This window comes from Oncorhynchus keta, chromosome 8 (genome assembly GCF_023373465.1).
Source record: "Oncorhynchus keta strain PuntledgeMale-10-30-2019 chromosome 8, Oket_V2, whole genome shotgun sequence".
In the NCBI taxonomy this organism is placed as follows: Eukaryota; Metazoa; Chordata; class Actinopteri; order Salmoniformes; family Salmonidae; genus Oncorhynchus; species Oncorhynchus keta.
This window is the reverse complement of record NC_068428.1, coordinates 27504446-27526658: the sequence shown is the minus strand read 5'-3', so window position 1 is coordinate 27526658 and position 22213 is coordinate 27504446. Positions and strand designations below refer to the sequence as shown.

The window sequence follows — 22213 nt, the reverse complement described above, 5'->3', positions numbered from 1 at the left end:
AATACATTGACATCTTTATGTTTTCTCAATGACATTCAATTCAGCATTGAAAAAAGGCGCAAGTTTAAGTTTGTTCCACCTGATCGAGTCCACAAGTCAGAGACCACTGACCACAAGTCAGAGACCACTTTGATGACACACCAAATACGTTTGATGGATCCTTTATGTCTTCTTCTATTGCCTCTTAAAGGGAAAGTAATCAGATTGTGTTACTTAACTGATTACAATTTGACAGGTAACTGTAATGGATTACATTTAGAAAGTAACCTACCCAAGCCTGATTACAAATGTGTGTGCAACTAACTGTGTATACAGTAAGTACAGTATGTGTGTGTGTGTGTTCATTCCTCTTCCTCTATCTCTCTTTCTGTCCAGTGGATCATGCCGTTCACAGTGATGCTGGTGTTCATTCCTAACCTGGTCGTAGCCTACATAGTGGCTGTCTCTTCTGGACTCAGTGTGGCTGCATCACTCCTCCTACCATGGTGAGCCCAATTGAATGGTGCTGGCACAACGGTCCTCTGTGGATGTGGTGTAGTTGTAGTACCACGAGCACTAGCCACTGGTTGTAGCTACAGTAGCAATAGTAAACATATTCTTGGGGTGGTAAAATAGCCACAGTCCTTGTAGAATTACTATTCTATTGCTGTAATAGCAGCAGTCTACACTTCTCTCTGTCTATTCAGTGGTTAGAGCGTGGGCCAGTAACCGAAAGGTTGCTGGATCGAATCCCTGTGCCGACAAGGTAAAAATTGTCCACTCTGCCCCTGAACAAGGCAGTTAACCCACTGTTCCACGGTAGGCCATCATTGTAAATAAGAATGTGTTCTTAACTGACTTGCCTAGTTAAAGAAAAAATACAAAAATGTAATTCACCACCTGGCATGATACAGTCACGCCTGGCTATGATGTCATGTTGTTGAATGAGATGTGTCTGTCTATAAACCTCAGGGGGGGCTACAGTCTCCACTTTCATTCTGTTATTTCTGTTGTTTATAGCACATTGCCTTCACATCTCCTTTTCTCCCTCTTCACCCTCCTGTCTCCTTCTCTCCTCCCTCCTTTCTCTATCACTCTTTCCCTGCCTCCTCTGTACTTCTCTTCCCTCTCTAAATGACAGGGTTTATCGCGTGGGGTCATCATGATGTGTATGTACACTATATATACCAAAGTATGTGGACACCTATTCAAATTAGTGGATTTGGCTATTTCAGCCACACCCGTTGCTGACAGGTGTATAACATCTCCATAGACAAACATTGACAGTAGAATGTCCTTACTGAAGAGCTCAGTGACTTTCAACATGGCACTGTCATAGGATGCCACCTTTCTAACAAGTCAGTTTGTCAAATGTCTGCCCTGCTAGAGCTGCCCCTGTCAACTGTAAGTGCTGTTATTGTGAAGTGGAAACGTCTAGGAGCAACAACGGCTCAGCTGTGAAGTGGTAGGCCACACAAGCTCACAGAACGGGACCGCCAAGTGCTGAAGCGCGTAGAGCGTAAAAATCGCCTGTCCTTGCAACACTCACTACCGAGTTCCAAACTGCCTCTGGAAGCAACTTCAGCACAATAACTGTTTCTCGGGATCTTCATGAAATGGGTTTTCATGGCTGAACAGCCAACAAGCCTAAGATCACCATGCGCAATGCCAAGCGTCTGCTGGAGTGGTGTAAAGCTCACCACTATTGGACTCTGGAGCAGTGGAAACACATTCTCTGGAATGATAAATCACACTTCACCATCTGGCATTCGGACGAATCTGGGTTTGGCGGTTGTCAGGAGAAGGCTACCTTCCCCAATGCATAGTGCCAAATGTAGGAGGAGGAGGAATAATGGTCTGGGGATGTTTTCATGGTTCGGGCTAGGCCCCTTAGTTGCAGTGAAAGTAAATCTTAACGCTACAGCATACAATGACAATCTGGACGATTCTGTGCTTCCAACGTTGTGGCAACAGTTTGGGGAAGGTCCTTTCCTGTTTCAGCATGACAATGCTACTGTGCACAAAGCGAGGTCTATACAGAAATGGTTTCTCAAGATCTGTATGGAAGAACTTGATTGGCCTGCACAGAGCCCTGACCTAAACCCCATCGAACACTTTTGGGATGAATTGGAACGCCGACTGCGAGCCAGGCCTTAACACCCAACATCAGTGCCCGACCTCGCTAATGCTCTCATGGCTGAATGGAAGTATGTCCCCGCAGCAATGTACCAGCATCTAGTGGAAAGCCTTCCCAGAAGAGTGGAGGCTGTTATAGCAGCAATGTACCAGCATCTAGTGGAAGGCCTTCCCAGAAGAGTGAAAGCTGTTATAGCAGCAATGGGGAGACCAACTCCACATTAATGCCCATGACTATCGAATGAGATGTTCAACAAGCAGGTGTCCACATACTTTTGGTCATGTGGTGTATGACTGTCTGTCTTTTTATCTGGCTCCCGAGTGGTGCAGATTTCTAAAGCACTGCATCTCAGTGCTAGAGGTGTCACTACAGACCCTGTTTTGATTCCAGGCTGTATCACAACCGGCTGTGATTGGGAGTCCCATAGGGCGGCACACATTTGTCCCAGCATCGTCTGGGTTAGGCTGTCATTATAAATAAGAATTTGCTGTTAACTGACTTGCCTAGTTAAATAAAGGTTAAATAAAAAATAGAAATACAATGATCTGGTGATTCCCCATCTGTGGTCGGAGCAGTTCGGCTACAGTTAGCTTCATCTTGTAATCATGTCATCATGTATGTAGTAGCAGTCATTTTGCCAGACCATTTCAACTCTTCTATATGAGCACCATTGTAGCCATTTCATCCTCTAGCGCTATAAGTAGACTGCTCCTCGTCAGACAGATGGAGTCATCGAGACCGGTTGTATAACATGATGATGAGGTAGGCCTATAAGCTGTTGATGGGAGATGTGTTATGTAGTATTGTGTGTGTGTTGTGTTTCAGGTCGATGCTGCCAGATGTGGTGGATGACTTCCGTCTGGCCAACCCCTGCTGTAAAGGCTATGAGGCCATCTTCTACTCCTTCTACGTGTTCTTCACCAAGTTTGCTGCTGGGATCTCTCTCGGAGTGTCCACCCTCTGCCTCGAGTGAGTCAGACAGACAGGCAGACAGACAGACAGACAGACAGACAGACAGACAGACAGACGGGCGGGCGGGCGGGCGGACGGACGGACGGACGGACGGACAGACAACATAAACACTAACACAATTAAAGGCTTTCATTACTGAAAATAGGATTTCCTTGGGAGTATCCATGCCTTGCCTCGTGTGAGTCAAACACACAAACACTGATCCACATCAGGAGAAACATAAACAAGTTAACAACACTTCTGGCATCTCTCTTGGAGTGAGTCAGATGCCACGAACACCAAGTCAGTTAAATAACACAGGAGTGAGATGTATAGAGAGAAACACATAAACACAAGCCTGATGTATGCATTAATAGACCATTGTAGTCTATTGCATTTATGAAACTGGTGAGTGTGTAACTGTCGGTATGATACAGGTGTGCATCTCTACAGGTTTGCAGGTTAAGACACTTTATGTATCTCTACAAGTTTGCTGTGTATAATACGTGTGTGTGGTATCTTCAGGTTTGCGGGTTATGACACAGGGGCATGCAGGCAGCCTGCTCAAGTAGCCTACACTCTGAAACTGCTCATAGGCGCTGCCCCGGTGGCCTTCATCATAACAGGCCTGTTGATACTGCTGCTCTACCCCATCAGTGAGGACGTCCGGCTCAGGAACAAACTCTGTCTGGAGGAGCTACGGTGAGGAACCCACACGTTTCTGTTGTCAGACGTTGCTAGAACGTCACAGTGCTCTTGTAAAGTAATGTATAAGACAATAAGGGGATACATGCTTATGACATGTCTGACAATGCATTATAAGTGTATCATAATGCTTTATTATATGCATGCTTAAGAGAAGTGTTACCAAACTGAGTATTTGGATCACAAAGATTGAGTGCATTAAGAGTACAGTACACCACCGTCTCTCACCACTGTCATTCCTTAAGGTTGAGTAAAATTACAGTGGCCTGAAATGGCTCAAATACCAACATACAGTACCTTCAATCTAAATGTTTATTTTGTCTTTCTTCTAAAGGAAACAAAGCTGCATCAGCTCCAGAACGCTGGAGGATCTGAGCAATCCATGACCTGGGATGGAATGGACAGGAGAGGTTTCACATGAGGTGGATTCCAGTTCCCCAACCGGAATATGACTTCTATTAGTGTATATTACACTGAGAAATAATCACATGATAGTTATGTTTTCATGTAAACATTTTAAGTTTGTTTCTGTATTTTCACATGAACCTGTAAAGTATAGGCATCTTGAATATACCTACAAGATAACCTTATTTATATAAATGAATGTATATCACTATTTGCTGTGTTTAGCAGACATTGCTGGTATTTATGAATGGTATCTGAGTATTATAATGGTTTGGGCTTAATAAATACTGTTGACTTTGGTTAGTAGATGGACTGAACCATGACTTCTTAACTTCAAATATAGTAGAGGAAGGTTCCATGTAAGTTCCATTTTGGGCTCTCGAGTGGCGCAGCGGTCTAAGGCACTGCATCTCAGTGCTAGAGGTGTCACTACAGACACCCTGGTTCGAACCCAGGCTGCATCACAACCGGCCGTGATTGGTCCCATTGGGCGGTGCACAATTGATCCAGCATCGTCTGGGTTTTGCCAGTGTAGGCCGTCATTGTAAATAAGAATTTGTTCTTAACTGACTTGCCTAGTTAAATAAAGGTTTAATATTCACTCATAAGTTGAGTGATCAAACTATCCATTTTAAACATTTGAACGTTTTAATAATATACAATCGTATAACACACAAACAGGATACATCTCTTTGGGATTTGGTGGCAGCTACACTGAACTCTGCCAGCCAAAACACCACACCTATCTTACCTCAGTGCTCTGATTAAAAAAACAGAACTTCATCTTGAACCAGATGGGCATATAATACAAAGCCCCAAAAAATATAATCTCCCAAAATCACTAAATGTAAACATTCTGTTTGAAAGGTGCTTCTTTCAAAGGTGTATTGAATAATCCCCCAACTGAAAAAGGAACATTTGCCACCCAGTACTGCTTGTTCATAAAAAGCTGCCGAGGGGTTGAGTCTTTGCGTGTGCAGTTTTTAGATATGCATGCATAAAGCATTGACATCTCATATGTTATGCTAGGCGGTAGTCCCATGCTGTGTGCTCTCTCCCACTATGCTGAAGTCTGTTTTGAGATTTATGCTGTGTTCAAGTCTCTGTGTTGGGGTAAGATTTGACTGGGCTGGAGGGAGATTTGACTGGGCTGGAGGGGCAGGAGTCTGGGCTGCCAGGGGTTCTGATGGGAGATTTACTCTTTCCGTTCCTCACCGTCAACTCCTCTTTGGGTTTAAAAGTCAGGGGTACAAAGCCCTCTGCATCCGCTACCAGGACTATCCACAACGGACCTGGAACACACAGGAGACAGGAGTTTCAAGTTTAAGGAAGTTTTTTTATTTCATTCATATTGTATTTCTCTCCATGCTTTATAAGACTGTTTAACTTATATAAAACCATGATAGTCATTGATTACATCAATTTAACCCTTTGAATAGATAGTCCTAAGCTTTTCAACCAGTAAGTGTCTACTAATCATTTATAGAGCGCTTTTTAAAGTAGAGTAACCACAACATACGGCTCTCTTAGATTGCCGCAAAAACCCTAACAGTGAAACTCCTGAATGGACTGGTGTCATAAATACTCTATAAATAGTCTTGTAGTTTGCGGAGGCGTGCTGAGTGTGTATATTAGCAGAACGAACCCAGGGAGGGTGTGGTGGGGCTGTAAGCTGCTTCTGTTTTAAACCTTTTAATCCACAGTAACCCTATAATCACTCCCATATTCAGCCTCTCCACCCTCTGTTTAACACCAAATACTTTGTTTAAAATGCATGTCATTTTGGGGGGAGTGAAACAGAGATGTCATTATTTTGATATACAACATCTTCTCTAATTAGTTGTAATAGCTGAGAGAAGCTCAGTAGTTCCTCAGTCTAGACTACGGGCTGAGGATATGGCGGTTATTCTTATATGAATAGATTCCTGGAAACCCGTCCACACACACACACACACTTCTGAGAAGACTACCCAATTTCCTCTTGAGGCATGCCTACATTGGGAAGAGCCAATAATGTCAGTCTGCACATATGAATTGTGTTGATTTCTGTAAGCAGGGAATCACCCCGCTGTGTATGATGATGTCATATCGCTGAGTCTACCTTTAATCTCAAATAACTGGTTGAATTAAGCCTGGGGTATACATAGTGAAAACATAGAATCATCTGAAGCCTTAACTACAACCATGTGTTATTATTGGTATGGGGGAAGCCCATGGGCCAGATACGTACCATACACCATCTCTACTATAGTGACGTTGAAGAGCTCCTGAAGAACCTTCAGACACAGCTTCCCCTCACACAACAACACTGGCCTTCTCTCATCTATAAACACATTCTCAGACAGCTGCTTCTGCATGGAGGGAAGAGATAGAGAGAGACAGATAGATAATAGAGAGAGAGCGAGATAGAGAGAGTGGAGGGGGTTTAGTTAGTACAATTCTGACCTCAAGAACACAGACAGTTATTGATGGATGCAACAGCAAGGCATCATTTCACAAATTGTGCTTTTAATCACTCTTTTAGGAACACCATAATAGCACACACTGTGCTGTTAGCGTACTGTCTATTATTAGCCAATGTTGGATAGCAAACTCTAGCCTGGAGAGTACATTAAAGTAAGTCTCTACTGTATCTTCACCTTCAGACAAGTCCCACCAAGTTCAACATTAGCCCTTTATGCTAATATCTGCTGAATGCTGAATCTGGGTGCATTATACTCATACAGTTCATTCCTTTGTGTGTCTAATAGTGATGGGGGAAAAATTATATATAGTTACATATCGCAATATTATTTTTTGGACAAGTATCGATTTGTAAAAACACTTTTGCTACTTTAGGTAGAGCTGGTCGACTGTACCTGTGCTAAAACTCAGTTATTTTTCATCCTATAGCTTGTTCTCCATCTTCTTTTTAAATAGGGAACCAACACATTTTCAGCACTTTTATTTCCCTTACTGATCAAAACTCATTTTCTCATGCTCTCTCTCCAGCAGATATGAACAATATGTTTGGAACATCAAATCGCAATAGAAATACCAGTTTAGAATCGCAATACATATATAATCGTAATACATATCGTATCGGCACCTAAGTATCGTTATAATATTGTATCGTGAGGTCCCTGGCAATTCCCAGCCCTAGAGTCTAACTAACTTCATTATACAACGGTGGGGCCTATAATTTCAATAAACAAGGTCTTTCAACAAACATTATCTTTTAAAATATTGCTCTGAAAATCTCCAGCTTTTGCAGACATAGAAATGAAATATCCCAAATTAAGTAATATCTTGTAAGATGTAACCCCTACCTGACATGTGATGTTAACGTATGGAGGATCACAGGCATTGGGGTAACTAGTCCCCAGACCCCTTTTGCCGTTCCGGGTGAAGTCCCTGATCTCTGTCAGACACTGTTGCACCTCAGAAAAACGAGAGAAAATCCTCTCCATGTTCTGAGACAGCTGTTCCAGGTTCCTCTCCTTCTCTCTGGGGGCCAAGGGGGTGGTTTTGGGCAGGGTGGGGAGCTCCGTGTGGGGCTTATCCCTAGGGTTGTAGTATGGGGAGCAGGCTTGACTTGACTCCCTGCTAGCCTGTCCTGCCATGGAGAGCATCATCATTCGGTTGACGGGTTCCGTGTGGAAGTTTTCGACCGTAATGGAGGAAGCGTTAGAGTGAGGTTGGTCAGAGGTGAGACAGAGGTCAGAGTAGGAGAAGTCCACTGAGCTGGTGACTGAGCTGGGCTCCGGGCTTCTCACCTCCTCCACCAGCCTCCTCCTGCTGCTCCCTGGAGAATGGGACTGGATTACACCTCCTCCCGGCAGCACCAGCTCCTTAATCTCAACAAGCTCCTGCTGCTCATCTTTAGAGAAGACATGCTTCGAGTGGCGTCTAACGGGGGATTCTCGATTCGGGGAGGGACACGCCGGGGTTCCTCCGTTGTAGACAATCTCCTTGGATGCGAGGCGCAGGATGTATTTGTCCGTATTGGAGGAGGGGAGGAAGGCAGGGTCTTTGGACTTCTGTCTGCCAATCATGAGAAGCAACATCTTGTCACCAAGAAAGCAGATGCCTTTGGGCCTCTCGTTTTTCTGTAAGGAGATCTGCTGGATGTTGGGCATGGTGGACGGCGTGATGCAGTAGACCAGTACCATGCTACATGTGTTGGAGGCCACTGCCACCGTGGAACCTCTGGAGTCAAAGGCCACGATGTCTGGCACCAGGATCCCAGGGATGCTGACCTTACTGGTGCTGGTGACTTTCCGTTCGTAGGTTACCAGGATAAGGTGCGATGAATCCTGTCCAGAGCCAGTCAGGTGGTCCCTGCGGCGCAGGTGTAAGAGTGGACTAGGGTCTGAGCGCCGGTGCTTAGCCAGGAGGTGGGTGAGGTCCATAGGACCGCCGGAGGCAGAGCAGGAGAGGTAGGACCTCTCAGAGTCAAATGACCTCCTGCGGGGGTCTATACAGCCATCCTCGTCCAACATCACCATAGGAGAAGAATGTCCAGGTAGGGAGGACTCTGAATCTGAGGACACGTCAAATGCTATGCCAGCGTTCAGCCCGCAGATCCTATCCAGAGGCAGCTCTGTAGCTACTGCCACCTGGGCCTCGCCTGTTGACTCGATGGCACAGATGTACCCGCCCACGTCAAAGATGGGGCAGAAGGAGCAGGCTAAAAGACTCTTCTGAACATCGTTATAGATGTAGGAGTGAAGGGCGCTTCCTATAGCCAAAACCAACCGGGTGCCATCTTTGGTCCAGCAGGCACAGTGGATGAGTCCACTGCCTTTAATATCAGCCTTGACCCTACGGTTGTCCACGCGGACACAGAACAGTACAGAGGCATCTTTCTTAGTGAGGACAGAAAGGATGTCCATCTTGGGATGCCAGACACATCCCTCAGACAGAAGGGGGAATGGTTCGCTCATCTCACAGGTCTGAGTGCAGAGCAGCTTGTTCTGTTCCAGAGCGCTGAGCTGCAGCTGCCACACTGTGACATGTTTCTTGTGTTGGACGGCCAACAGGGCAGGAGCGCCGGAACAGCACAGAGGGCCCCAGGAGAGGCCGAATACATGCTCAAATTGACCGATGACGTTGGTGTCGCCGAATTTGACTTCGCAGTTGTCATAGTAGAGGGAGGTGAGGCAGACCTGCTTCCCGTCAGTCCAGGCTATCCCGTGGACGGGGTGGATGGTTTGGTGTAGCGTGTTCAGACCTGACCTCAGCAACTTGGCTTTGCCCAGTTCCATACTGACAGTCAAGCAAGTACAGATTAATCCAAACGGAGAGAGAAACAATGATCAGTAACATTGATTAAAGAAGAAACTATCACTCATTCAATAGCATTGATGAGGGCAGAGGATATCGGTCATGAGGATTTTGCAGGCAGAAGACCAGTTCCAGCTATCTTGACTGCCATCCCACACTAAGAATAGGACAAGCCTCTCTTGTCCTGTGCCTCTGGCATCCCTAATCCCCTCTGAGGGTTACACCCCAGGGCCAGAGCTGAGCTGATTAGTCCAAATGACCTACCTGACGCAGATCAGGTAGGTTAAATTACACTCGTGTAACAGAGGAACCAGTGGTGTAGAGTAGGTAAAAATACTTGAAAGTACTACTTAAGTCATTTTTTGGGGTATCTGTACTTTACTATTTATATTTTTGACAACTTTTACTTATTCCTAAAGAAAATAGTGTACTTTTTACTCCATACATTTTCCTTGACAACCAAAATTACTCATTACATTTTGAATGCTTAGCATGACAGGAAAATGGTTAAATTCACACACTTATCAAGAGAACACGTGGTCATCCCTACTGCCTCTGGCCTGGCAGACTCACTAAACACAAATGCATATTTTGTAAATAATGTCTGAGTGTTGGAGTGTGCCCCTGGCAATCCGAACATTTTAAAACAAGAACATGGTGCCATCTGCTTTGCTTAATATAAGGAATTTTAAATTATTCATGACTTTTGATAATTAACTATATTTTAGCAATTACATAAACTTTTGATACTTTAGTATATTTAAAACCAAATACTTTTAGACTTTTACTCAAATAGTATTTTAAGTCGCTTTGGATAAAAGCGTCAGCTAAATGGCATATATTATTATTATTATTACTGGCGGACTTTGACTTTTACTGGAGATAGCGCGCCGGACCTCGGACTCGAAGGTCGAGTGTTCGAGACCTGCTCCCTGCTGTTTCATTACAGTATCTATACTTTTACTCAAGTATGACAATTGGGTACTTTTTCCACCACTGAGAGTAACTGGTATCTGTGTTGTTGTGATGTCAAACTGTATTATTAGCTGGCTAGCTAACTAAACTAGAAGTAGAGCTAATCGCTTTTGGCAGGCAAATTTGACCTTAGTCTGGATTTGGGTACGAGGCAATCCTTGTTTAACATTAGCTCTTCAGGTAGCTCAATATTGGACAAAAGGAGCCCAACGTTACTACTTAGTCTAAGGACCTTACATCTTCTGTTTAACGGCGAATTGACTCTGAAAGCCAAAACAGCCAAATACTCCCATCTAAACGTGAATTGATTCTCATTTGCGGTACGGTTCCAGAAACATAAATCCCTCTACTTTTATATATCAAAACAATTTCACAAACGCAAAATACACACTTAAAGTACATCACATGGGGCTGCTGAGAAGAGAACGTCTCATAATAATGTCTGGAACGGAGCAAATGGAATTGCATCAAACATCTGGAAACTATGTGTTTGATGTTAGTTACCATTCCACTCATTTCGCTGGAGTCATTAGCACGAGCCTGTTCTCCCAAAATGAGTACAGTTTTAACGGTGTTCGGAGATGCACAAAGCTAATTGGCCACGTGGGAACCCTAACCCTATAATGGTGCCTATCATTTTAACATTTTGTTTCTAGAAAATTATTTCTCGCCGATATATAACACAAGGTCCTTATGCACAAAAAAACGTACCGCAAGCGATGCGTGTGACCGAGCGTCGCGGCTCTTAACAAAACTCTCCCTTACAAGACGTCGTTCGTCTATAATCAAATCAAATTTATTTATATAGCCCTTCGTACATCAGCTGATATCTCAAAGTGCTCTACAGAAACCGTACAATGACTTATGTGTAATGTATTGAACAGAGTCATGATCAAATTGAAATTATTCATGACTTTTGATAATTAACTATATTTGAGCAATTACATTAACTTCAGTTAGGTTATTAATTTGTGCTAGCTAGAATTAGTATCACATTCACATCAAATTAAACCTAGAAGGTCAAGTCAAAAGCTATTACAGCAAAGATTTGCTATTATCAAATGCAATTTAGGTTATAAAGCTAGCTACTCAATAATATTAGAAAATCATTTACCTGACAGTTACTGGATAGCTATCTGCAGTAGCTGTCATTTTTGGGATCTGGCCAGTTTATGACACATGTAGCTAACGTTAGCTAGCTAGCTACATCCATCAGTGAAGTAGCTATATGGCGAATACGTTCTTTAGTCACGAAATTATATGCACAAACGTATCATTACATGCCTCGATTGTCTTGTCAAACCATAAACCTTGATCACATTTCCCAAGTTTATTTCACTTCTCCATGAACTGCTTTCATGAACTGGAATTGAAAGACGAGACAATAGAAAAGCATTATGGGTTTTGAAGTTTATGGGAAGTCTGGTGTATTTAATGTGTTGACCACTTGGGGGCCTTCTTGTCCACGGTCATTGCCAGGTCAGAGCTCAGTCGCAGCTCTGTCCCCTGCTTAGGCGATGTACATTTTGGGTCTCCCTAAACGGATGAGATTTGTGTCGAGGTTGGTTTTTTCACATTTTTGTAGTACAGGGCTTGTTCGACATTGCAGCCGACTGTGCAAGCGACTGTCTACCGACTGATCTACAAATCACCTTGCGTCATACATAACTACTCATTATTATTTGTAGAGCAGTCAGTCAGTCACAATTTACCCATGATACATAACGGTTGATCCTCTCGAACACGGTCACAATCCTGCATTTCTCAGACTTGAGTACTCGATCAGTGGTCGGCTTTGCTGGAGCTTGCATGCACCTTTTAACCACCGACATAGACTAGACACCAAACCTGCTTTATTTTATGCTTTAGCAACCACCACCGCTTTTTATTATAATGGGTGTGGAAATCGAAATAATATCCCCAGGAGATGGTAAGTTTTGCTACGTTTGATTTTGGATCGTTATCTGCTGCGTTTGTTTATTTATTTAGCGTATATATTTAGCTAGCCATTACGAAATTGTGGGAGATGTGTTATTATTATCACGATGCCGTGGGAACGTTTAACGGATGTACAGCCAGTGCAAATTATTTAGCTGCATGTTTATTACATACTCCACAACGTGGGCTACATTTATTTTTCAAGACCCATACATGTTCCTCGGTCTCACACGGTCACGGCATGGAGTGATCCAGCTTTTGTCAAATTAACGTCAGATTTTACTTTTCGTAGCAGGTTAGAAGAATTTACGCAGCAGGTTAGGATAATTAACATAGCTGGTTATGAGGAGTAGGTTAAGGTAAAGAAAAATAGTTAGGGTTAATTTGACAAAGGCTGGATCCATGACCCTCTCACATATCGTTCTAGAACTCTCTGCAATAATGCCAGCCTTCTATGGCCAGCTCCTTCTATTGGGATTGTTGCTTTCATCTGTATTAACACTGACTTGAAGTATTATTTCGATATCACGCAGTGTGTATATTGATAGTAAAAGGAATACGATATTGTTACTTCCAATGATTTGATGTAACAACATTTCATAAAGAGCGCATGATAAGGGCACATCCTATTATTACAGTGTATGTCACACACACACACACACACACACACACACACACACACACACACACACACACACACACACACACACACACACACACACACACACACACACACACACACACACAATACGTTTGACTAAATATTGTTTGTTTTCTTTTCAACAGCAAGGACTTTCCCAAAGAAGGGCCAGACGTGTGTTGTTCATTACACAGGTAAAGAGTGTGTGACAAAAGAGCATCTGGTTGGGAAATTATTGTTTTGTTTTTCACTAGGTGGGTCATTCGCTGCCTGGGGGTCGTCTCTCAGACATCCAGGTCAGACAGACAGGAAAGAGAAAGTAAATGTGAATATTCCGTCTTGGTGATTACACGTTTATTACATGTTTATAACGTGTATGGCGTGTAGGGCTGACCAAATTTAGTCAACTGGCCGATTGTTTGGTCGTTAGGCTGTAGCAAAAAAAGGCAGTAGCAAAAAAATAAATAATAATAATCATGGTGTACGAGACACCTGTCCTATTCGCGCCTGTCTGAGTCGACTAATCCATTGTGGAGGCCGTGGGGATGGCACAGTCCATCAGTCGAATGCATGTACTACTGAAGTTGTACAGTGGGGCAAAAAAGGTATTTAGTCAGCCACCAATTGTGCAAGTTCTCCCACTTAAAAAGATGAGAGAGGCCTGTAATTTTTATCATAGGTACACTTCAACTATGACAGACAAAATGAGAAAAAGAAATCCAGAAAATCACATTGTAGGATTTTTTATGAATTTATTTGCAAATTATGGTGGAAAATAAGTATTTGGTCAATAACAAAAGTTTATCTCAATACTTTGTTATATACCCTTTGTTGGCAATGACAGAGGTCAGACGTTTTCTGTAAGTCTTCACAAGGTTCACACGCTGTTGCTGGTATTTTGGCCCATTCCTCCATGCAGATCTCCTCTAGAGCAGTGATGTTTTGGGGCTGTTGCTGGGCAACATGGACTTTCAACTCCCTCCAAAGATATTCTATGGGGTTGAGATCTGGAGACTGGCTAGGCCACTCCAGGACCTTGAAATGCTTCTTACAAAGCCACTCCTTCGTTGCCCGGGCGGTGTGTTTGGGATCATTGTCATGCTGAAAGACCCAGCCACGTTTCATCTTCAATGCCCTTGCTGATGGTAGGCTTTGTTACTTTGGTCCCAGCTCTCTGCAGGTCATTCACTAGTTCCCCCCGTGTGGTTCTGGGATTTTTGCTCACCGTTCTTGTGATCATTTGGACCCCACGGGGTGAGATCTTGCGTGGAGCCCCAGATCGAGGGAGATTATCAGTGGTCTTGTATGTCTTCCATTTCCTAACAATTGCTCCCACAGTTGATTTCTTCAAACCAAGCTGCTTACCTATTGCAGATTCAGTCTTCCCAGCCTGGTGCAGGTCTACAATTTTGTTTCTGGGGTCCTTTGACAGCTTAATTAACTTAATTAGGTCTATAATCATTAGCCTAACTGTTAAATGTGCCTGGCTTTATAAATTATCCGTATACAGTACCAGTCAAAAGTTTGGACATACCTACTCATTCAAGGGTTTTTCTTCATTTTTACTATTTTCTAAATTGTAGAATAATATTGAAGACATCAAAACTATGAAATAACACATATGGAATCGTGTAGTAACCAAAAAGTGTTAAACAAATCTAAATATATTTGATATTTTATATCCAGCTTCACAAGGAATGCTTTTCCAACAGTTTTGAAGGAGTTCCCACATATGTGAAGCATTTGTTGGCTGCTTTTCCTTCACTCTGCGGTTCACTCATCCCAAACCATCTCAATTGGGTTGAGGTCAGGTGATTATGGAAGCCAGGTCATCTGATGCAGCACTCCGTCACTACTTCATGGTCAAATAGCCATTACACAGCCTAGAGGTGTGTTGGGTCATCATTGTCCTGTTGAAAAACAAATTATAGTCTCACTAAGCGCAAACCAGATGGGATGGCATAACACTGCAGAATGCTGTGGTAGCCATGCTGGTTAAGTGTTACTTGAATTCTAAATAAATCACTGACAGAGCACCCCCACACCATCACACCTCCTCCTCCATGCTTCACGGTGGGAACCACACATGCAGAGATCATCCATTCACCTACTCTGCTTTGCACAAAGACAAGGCTGTTGGAACAAAAAATCTCAAATTTGGACTCATCAGACCAAAGGACAGATTTCCACCTGTCTATTGTCCATTGCTCGTGTTTCTTGGCCCAAGCAATTCTCTTCTTATTATTGGTGTCCTTTAGTAGTGATTTCTTTGCAGCAAATTGACCATGAAGGCCTGATTCACGCAGTCTCCTCTGAACAGTTGATGTTGAGATGTCTGTTACTTGAACACTGAGGTGTTTATTTGTGCTGCAATCTGAGGTGCAGTTAACTCTAAACAACTTATCCTCTTCAGCAGAGGTAACTCTGGGTCTTCCTTTCCTGTGGCGGTCCTCATGAGAGCCAGTTTCATCATAGCGCTTGATGGTTTTTGCGACTGCACTTGAAGAAACGTTCAAAGTTCTTGACATTTTCCAGATTGACTGACCTTCATGTCTTAAATTAATGATGGTCTGTCATTTCTCTTTGCGTATTTGAGCCGTTCTTGCCATAATATGGACTTGGTCTTTTACCATGTAGGGATATCTTCTGTGTACCACACCTACCTTGTCACAACACAGCTGATGGGCTCAAACGCATTAAGAAGGAAAGAAATTCCACAAATGAACTTTTAACAAGGCACACTTGTTAATTTAAATGCATTCCAGGTGACTACCTCATGAAGCTGGTTGAGAGAATGTCAAGAGTGTGCTAAGCTGTCATCAAGGCAAAGGGTGGCTACTTTGAAGAATCTAAAATTTAAAGTATATTTTGATTTGTTTAACACTTTTTCGGTTACTACATGATTCCATTTGTGTTATTTCATAGTTTTGATGTCTTCACTTTTATTCTGTAATGTAGAAAATAGTAATTAAAAAAACGTTTAAAAAACTTGATTGAGTAGATGTGTCCAAACTTTTGACTGGTACTGTACATCTACATAAATTAGACAGATTCTGCTTGTGTTGCCTGTTTGTGTGTTTGTTTAATAGCCTCCTGATTCCTTGAGCACCAAGCGTCACACAACACAACATTTCAGAAAAACAATTTCACAAATGTGTCTTTAATCTTTGCTATGATATAATAAAAAGTTGTACTTTTTTTCTCTGGTATTACTTATAATTTATTTCATGTTGTTTACACTGTTCCAAATTGTCAGCAAAATAACATTTATAATAATATCCCTCCTTTTTCATGATCTCCTTATTATTATTATGATCATCATTTTAATAATAAATAATGTCATTAACATTCGTAGGCTTCGTGGCCTATAGCAGCCTTGTATAAATACCATCAAGCTGTATGTCTAAAAGTTCATCCTGTTTAGTCTTAATACCGTAACTTACTTAGGCCTCTATTTCAATACATATATAGACTACTGTATCAATCCATCAATCATTCATTCGTTCATGTGATCACATAGCATATGAGTCATTCATGATTAGAAATGCAATGAAGCATTTTAGTTTTAAAATAAATAACAAATTGACCCTTGAATAATTAGCATGAACAATAAATAAACCGTTCCATTTTGGCACTGTTTTTGGTCTTTGCTGTGATAAAGGCTTTACAATTAAAAAAAAACAAAACATTACAACAGACTCTCTGGTATGCTTCTAATGTATTTAGTGTTGTTTACATTGTTCCAAATGGTCAGAAAGATGATATTGTAATCTAACAGCACCTGTTTGTCACACATAAGATACACGCAGCTCTTGCTCCTTAACTTCTTTCCCCTTGATCTCCATTAGACTATTTTCCACAACTAGTCAAATGTATTCCAAACATCTGACTTCCCCTTTACCTCCTGAGCAAGCAGTGAACATTCTCCCGCTTCGAGTTTATTTGTCACATCCTCTGCATCCATTTTGCTGTCACGTGTTACAGTGTTCAGAGTTTATTATAACCAATTTATGGTTATGATATGCCATAAGTCCTATTGGTCACGTGCATGTGATGCATGTGTCACGTAAAGAGAGTAAATGTTGAGGGAATAGGGAATGTTTTTCCTTAACAAATTAGGGATTTTGGTAACAAAACCTTTATCAGAAATGGCTGTAATTATGTTGCAGCTTCAGCAACACGGACAGCACGATAAACACTGTTGATGTTCTGTGGTAGTCGCTACAGCAGGGATGAGAGAGAGACAACAGGTGCTAGTTAAACAGTCATTCGCTGTCATTTTCTTTTTTACACAGAGCAGCAAGTCTGAGCCCGGCCCAGCACAACCAAATCAATTGCGGTCGGACTCCCTCTAGTCATTTGTGTGTCTTAATGATTTCATCAAACAGAGCGCTTAAAGCATCAGACAAGTTCAGTGCATATAGTTGATTTGATTAAAACACATAAGATGTGTCTATATGGAAAAAAACATGTTTTAACATTTCGACCATTCGATTGCTCGAAAGAACAGATGACTGTCGGGCAACTCAACATTTTTTTTTGTCGGGGACAGCCCTAATGCCATGTGTGTTGAGGTAACCAGACGTCCCCGATTTCGGGGACAGTCTCCGAATTTGGTGACCTGTCCCTGGCTAGAGTTGTCCCCGGAAATGCCCCCAATTAACCTGCAGAAAGAAAGCAACTTTGAAGTTATATTGAGGCTGATATTTCAATAATCAAAACACTGTGTCCAATCAGATTTGCATGTGAAAATTGTCTATCCCATTTATTGCCGTAGATGTTTTATGAGAACATTTGAACAGTGATACATTGTAAACACTGCATGAACAACCATTCTGATGGCCAGATAGTCCATCCAACAGCATTGGCTACCAAACCTGGGTGATTCAAAAATGACTTGATAAACTAAGATTAAGAACTGTGAAGTCGTAATCCATTGCTGGTCACCTTAGTGTGGGTGTATGTGCGCCAGTTTACGTCTTCTTTGAAGACATGGCTGAAACTCTACTACAAGTGAAGTTTAATACACCTTTAATGTTTGGTGGTGATCAATGTTCTTTCAAAACATTTTCGGCACTGAGCAAATGTCAAGTCTGCTGAGCGCAAACTTGAACGTTGTGAAGATTCTGTGCAACTTTTGTGCGCATTTACTGTGAACACCGAGGCTGTACCTGCTTTAAGTTACAGTTATGGCCAAGTAGTCTACTGTGGCTATTTGATCATAATGTAGGTCTACCAGAGTGGACTACCATCAAAAACAATGGAGAAAATTCATCCCATAACATTTTAACATGGAAATAGCTGTTCTATCATTCAACCTACAGTAGCAGCACATGTGTGGTGTTCAATGTAGGCCTAAATTCCGTGAGACTTGTGGAAAAAATATGCAGGGCTTGGCATTAACCTAGTCAGACAAGGATGTGACTTAAAATGTGTTGTTTGATGCAAGAAACAACTTATAAAGTTATCTTAGCTTATTCAAGCTTTTCTTAGCATTTCAAAGATGGCTAGAAATGTACACATTTTGTGCTCTTGTAGGAAGCAACCACTCTCACATTGCTGACTAGACATGAGCTATAACTGGGCTATTAACTCACTAACTAGCAAAGAATATGAACACATGTGCATAGGTGGCTACATGCAGCTCTCACTTTGATCTCAAAACAGTTAGTTAGTTTTGTACACTAATAAGTCTTGCATAGTTAGTTTTGTTTCGGTATGTTGTGTTGAAAGCGGCTAACATTGGGAATTCCCACAGTAAAGGGAAACGTTGATAGTGTTAACGAAATGGGAAAACAGGGAAGTTGAGAGAAGTTCAATCTCGTGCTTCTCTGCGCGGGCTGATATTTCTTCTGCACAGCAGTCCCGGGAACATTGGTGGTTATACTTTTAAAGCTCAACACTTTGTCTTTATGTCGAGTGATTGATTGCTGTTTGGTATATTGTAGTCCAGAAAGCGAGAGTGGTAGGCTACTGGTAGTTATAAAGACATAGGTTACTGACCCTGTTCCTTCTCTGAGTTGAGTTTTTTTGCAGATCATTGAGAGGGAGATAGACAGACCGAGAGAGAGAGGGAGAAAAAGATATAGATATGGCTGTGCTCAGGCCTAGTCTCCTGCAGTACTCTATATTAAGGCCTGCTGTGCTGCTGTGTTGATGTGTGTAGGGAAGTTGACCCTATTACCGTAACACGAATGCTAAATCTGCATTCTTTCTGACCCCCCTCTTTTCAGCTCAGCTGTTAATGCCAACCATGTTGAAGAATGAACCTTTTGTGTCAAACCCACTCTGGAAGGAGATTAGTTAACATGTGCTTCATTAGGCCAAAGAGATAAAAACCTTCACTGAATTAGTGCATTATTGATTTGAGCTGAGTATACTAAAATCCATCACGTGCCACACTGCAAAGTGAAGTTCTAACTCACAGAATTTGATGGCTGGCCCAAAGGTGATCACGTCACGTCACATGTAAATGGTTTTGGTAATTGAAATCCCGATGCTATTCATGCTGTGTCTGTTTACTGTCGTTGTATTTTGTCTACCATAACAACAGCCATAAAGAAATAAAACACAACACAAACAATAACAACAAATGGACTCTCATTCCCAATAACTTCAGACAACAGATACAAAGGAACAGAATACAAAGACAAAGAAACACAAACAGATGGATTCTCATGATCAATATAAACATCTACTGGTATACTAACACAACCTTAAAACATCCATGCACACAGTACTGTGTCTCCCAGTCCCAGCAGTATCTCTGGTCTTATTTTTAACTTCACTTTCACCACTTCCTTATGCTACACACACAGGCATGTGGTGACCTCGCGGAGCAATGGGTTCTGCTTAAGATAGTATTGTATCCTGAATTAGCCTAGATGTCATTATGGGGCAGTGTCAGACCGCTCCCTGATGCCCATCTCTGACTCACTCGTTCCTCTCTTACATGAAATCTCTTGCCTATGGGTCCTCTCCACTTTCCTCTGATGGCGTTTGACCCTATAGGTTCTGAGAATGACTGCAGAGAGAATTGTGGGTGTCACTCTCTCTGGTGACAGAGTTACGAGCTGCGTAAGCACTGGGGTTTTGTGGGTTCCACAGGCATCATGTCACCTCTATATGGGGCTGTTCCGGTTGTCTTGAATCTCCTCTCCAGTGAAACGTGATGATGTAGGCACTTGGATGGTCAATCCCCAAACAGCAGTTATTTGAAAGATTTGAAACTCTCAGCTTAAAGTTTTTCCTAGCTATGCAGTAGGCCAACACTAAAAACTGTGTTATCTAGAACCTATAAGGGTTCTTCAGCTGTCTCCATTGGAAAACCTTTTGAAGAACCCTTTTAGGTTCCAGGTAGAACTCTTCGAGTTCTATGAAGAAAAATGTCCACAGAGGGTTCTACATGGAACCAAAAAGGGTTCTCCTATGGGGACAGACGAAGAACTGTACTGTTGTGGATGTGTGTGGTAGTAGGACCAGGCAGGGTGACAGGTCTGGCAGGCAGTATTGCAGTAGTGGGCAGCAGGCCATGTTACAGTATATCCATCAGGAGCCACATTGATTTTTTGATTTCGATTTGAAGCAACCCTCACACACACACACATCAATACATATATAGGCCTCTGGCCTTAATGAAAGATGGAAAGATGAAGGGGAGTAGTCTCTAGCAGGAGTTGGAATTGTGTTTCAGACTGGGAGATGGAACAGCATAGTGATCAGTGTGGGAACCATAGTGCATGCAGTATGGTTAAATGTAGCTCACAGATCCTTCTGTGAGAGATCCATCCTTCCTCTCAACACCTTCACTTATTCCTCACACTTTTTAAAAGTTTTGTGTATAATTATTTTGAATACTATACGGATCTCTCATGGCCAGACTACATAATCTCTTATGGATAGACTACGTAATCTCTTATGGACAGACTGTAATCTCTCATGGCCAGACTACGTAATATTTTTTGGTCAGACTACGTAGTCTCTTATGGTCAGACTACGTAATCTCTTATGGACAGACTGTAATCTCTCATGGCCAGACCACGTAAACAATCATGGCCAGACTACGTAATCTCTCATGGCCAGACTACATAATCTCTTATGGACAGACTGTAATCTCTCATGGCAAGACTAATAATATTTTTTGGTCAGACTACGTAGTCTCTTATGGTCAGACTACGTAGTATTTTATGGACAGACTGTAATCTCTCATGGCCAGACCACGTAAACAATCATGGCCAGACTACGTAATCTCTCATGACCAGTCTACGTAATCTCTTATGGACAGACTACGTAAACAATCATCTGACCAAATAATATTCTGTTTAGGTTCTACTAAACCCCCCTACAGTACCGTAGTGTAGCTAATTTAATCAAAGTAGCTAAAACCACTTACTAAGAGCAACTGCAGAGATTAGGCCTATTGAGACCAAAGTGCTATGGAGTAGGATAAGAGCAGCAGAGATTGCGCTAATTACAGATATAGGATCTTAATTTGAACCAGTTTTCTACAGTAGGAAAATAATCCTGCAGCAGCAGGAAATATGAATTATTATGTGGATTATAATTAATGGACATTTTAGTAGGTGTTGATACAAACCTCAAATACACTACATGTTTTACATTTACTGAACTGTAGGAACATTTTCCAGCAACATGATGATTACATTAAGATCCTACATCTGTTGCACTAATGTATAGCAGCAGGACTGAAACATGTTGCTTATACCACAACATTAAAGATGCAGGGCTACATCTGAGAGCTGTCTCATTAGGTGAAACACCAATTCCAGTGCCAAAGATTCTACTGATATATGAACGACGAAGCAAGAACAGATATTTCTCAACATGTCTATAAGAGCGTGCTGCAGACAGATCACGTATGTTTGATATCTCCTTACATCTCTGGGCCCTGGTGGACGAGGGGCCATGTGTGTGTGCTGGCGTATGTGTGTGTGTCACGTGTAGACACAGATACAGTAAACGGAGTATAAATAGCCTAGCTGGCCTGGACAGCCTGTCCAGAAAGACATCTCATACTACTCAGGAGGGTCTGGGGGCAAAATCTGAAATGGCACCCTATACTCTATATAGTGCACTACATTTAGCCAGAGCCCTAAAGGCCAAAAGTATAGTGCACTATATGGGCATATAGGGTGCCATTTTGGACACACATGGGTCTTCCCTTGGTATTTTCACACCCAACCCAAGCAGAGAACATG

General features: G+C 42.2%; 3 protein-coding genes across 4 annotated transcripts in view; 2 read left to right on the top strand and 1 right to left on the bottom strand.

Annotated features, from left to right (window-relative positions):
- Window positions 1-4256, top strand: part of LOC118386623 (sphingosine-1-phosphate transporter MFSD2B-like) — a 30912-nt gene extending 26656 nt beyond the window's left edge. The window contains exons 13-16 of the mRNA XM_052523938.1: window positions 376-485; window positions 2942-3085; window positions 3593-3769; window positions 4107-4256. Of these exons, the coding sequence (XP_052379898.1) occupies window positions 376-485; window positions 2942-3085; window positions 3593-3769; window positions 4107-4158 (483 nt within the window). The 3' untranslated portion in view covers window positions 4159-4256. The remainder of the gene's footprint in view (window positions 1-375; window positions 486-2941; window positions 3086-3592; window positions 3770-4106) is intronic.
- Window positions 4257-4804: 548 nt separating this feature from the next.
- Window positions 4805-11780, bottom strand: LOC118387059 (WD repeat and coiled-coil-containing protein-like). Its single transcript, XM_035775175.2, has 4 exons — window positions 11532-11780; window positions 7486-9424; window positions 6408-6528; window positions 4805-5469 (listed from the first exon to the last, which is right to left on the bottom strand). The coding sequence occupies exons 1-4, from the start codon at window positions 11567-11569 to the stop codon at window positions 5273-5275; spliced, it is 2295 nt and encodes a 764-aa protein (XP_035631068.1). The 5' UTR covers window positions 11570-11780; the 3' UTR covers window positions 4805-5272.
- A 103-nt stretch (window positions 11781-11883) lies between these two features.
- The window catches only part of LOC118387058 (peptidyl-prolyl cis-trans isomerase FKBP1B-like), a 35196-nt gene continuing 24866 nt past the window's right edge, over window positions 11884-22213 (top strand). Inside the window, exons 1-2 of one of the 2 annotated variants that reach the window (XM_035775174.2) lie at window positions 11884-11978; window positions 13142-13189. Coding sequence is in view for 1 of the 2 variants with exons in the window: in XM_035775173.2 (XP_035631066.1) it covers window positions 12311-12347; window positions 13142-13189 (85 nt within the window). In the remaining variant the exon portion in view is untranslated. Of the gene's footprint in view, window positions 11979-12006; window positions 12348-13141; window positions 13190-22213 lie in introns of those variants that run through there. The other variant, XM_035775173.2, reaches the window with a different exon arrangement.

What these genes read in the sequence shown, in the direction of transcription:
- LOC118387059 (XM_035775175.2), bottom strand. Translation starts at nt 11,569, where the DNA reads ATGACAGCTACTGCAGATAGCTATCCAGTAACTGTCAG. An exon ending in ACGTTAACATCACATGTCAG is followed by an intron (nt 6,529 to 7,485) that starts GTAGGGGTTACA and finishes CCCTCCATGCAG; the next exon opens with AAGCAGCTGTCTGAGAATGT. An exon ending in TATAGTAGAGATGGTGTATG is followed by an intron (nt 5,470 to 6,407) that starts GTACGTATCTGG and finishes TGTGTGTTCCAG; the next exon opens with GTCCGTTGTGGATAGTCCTG.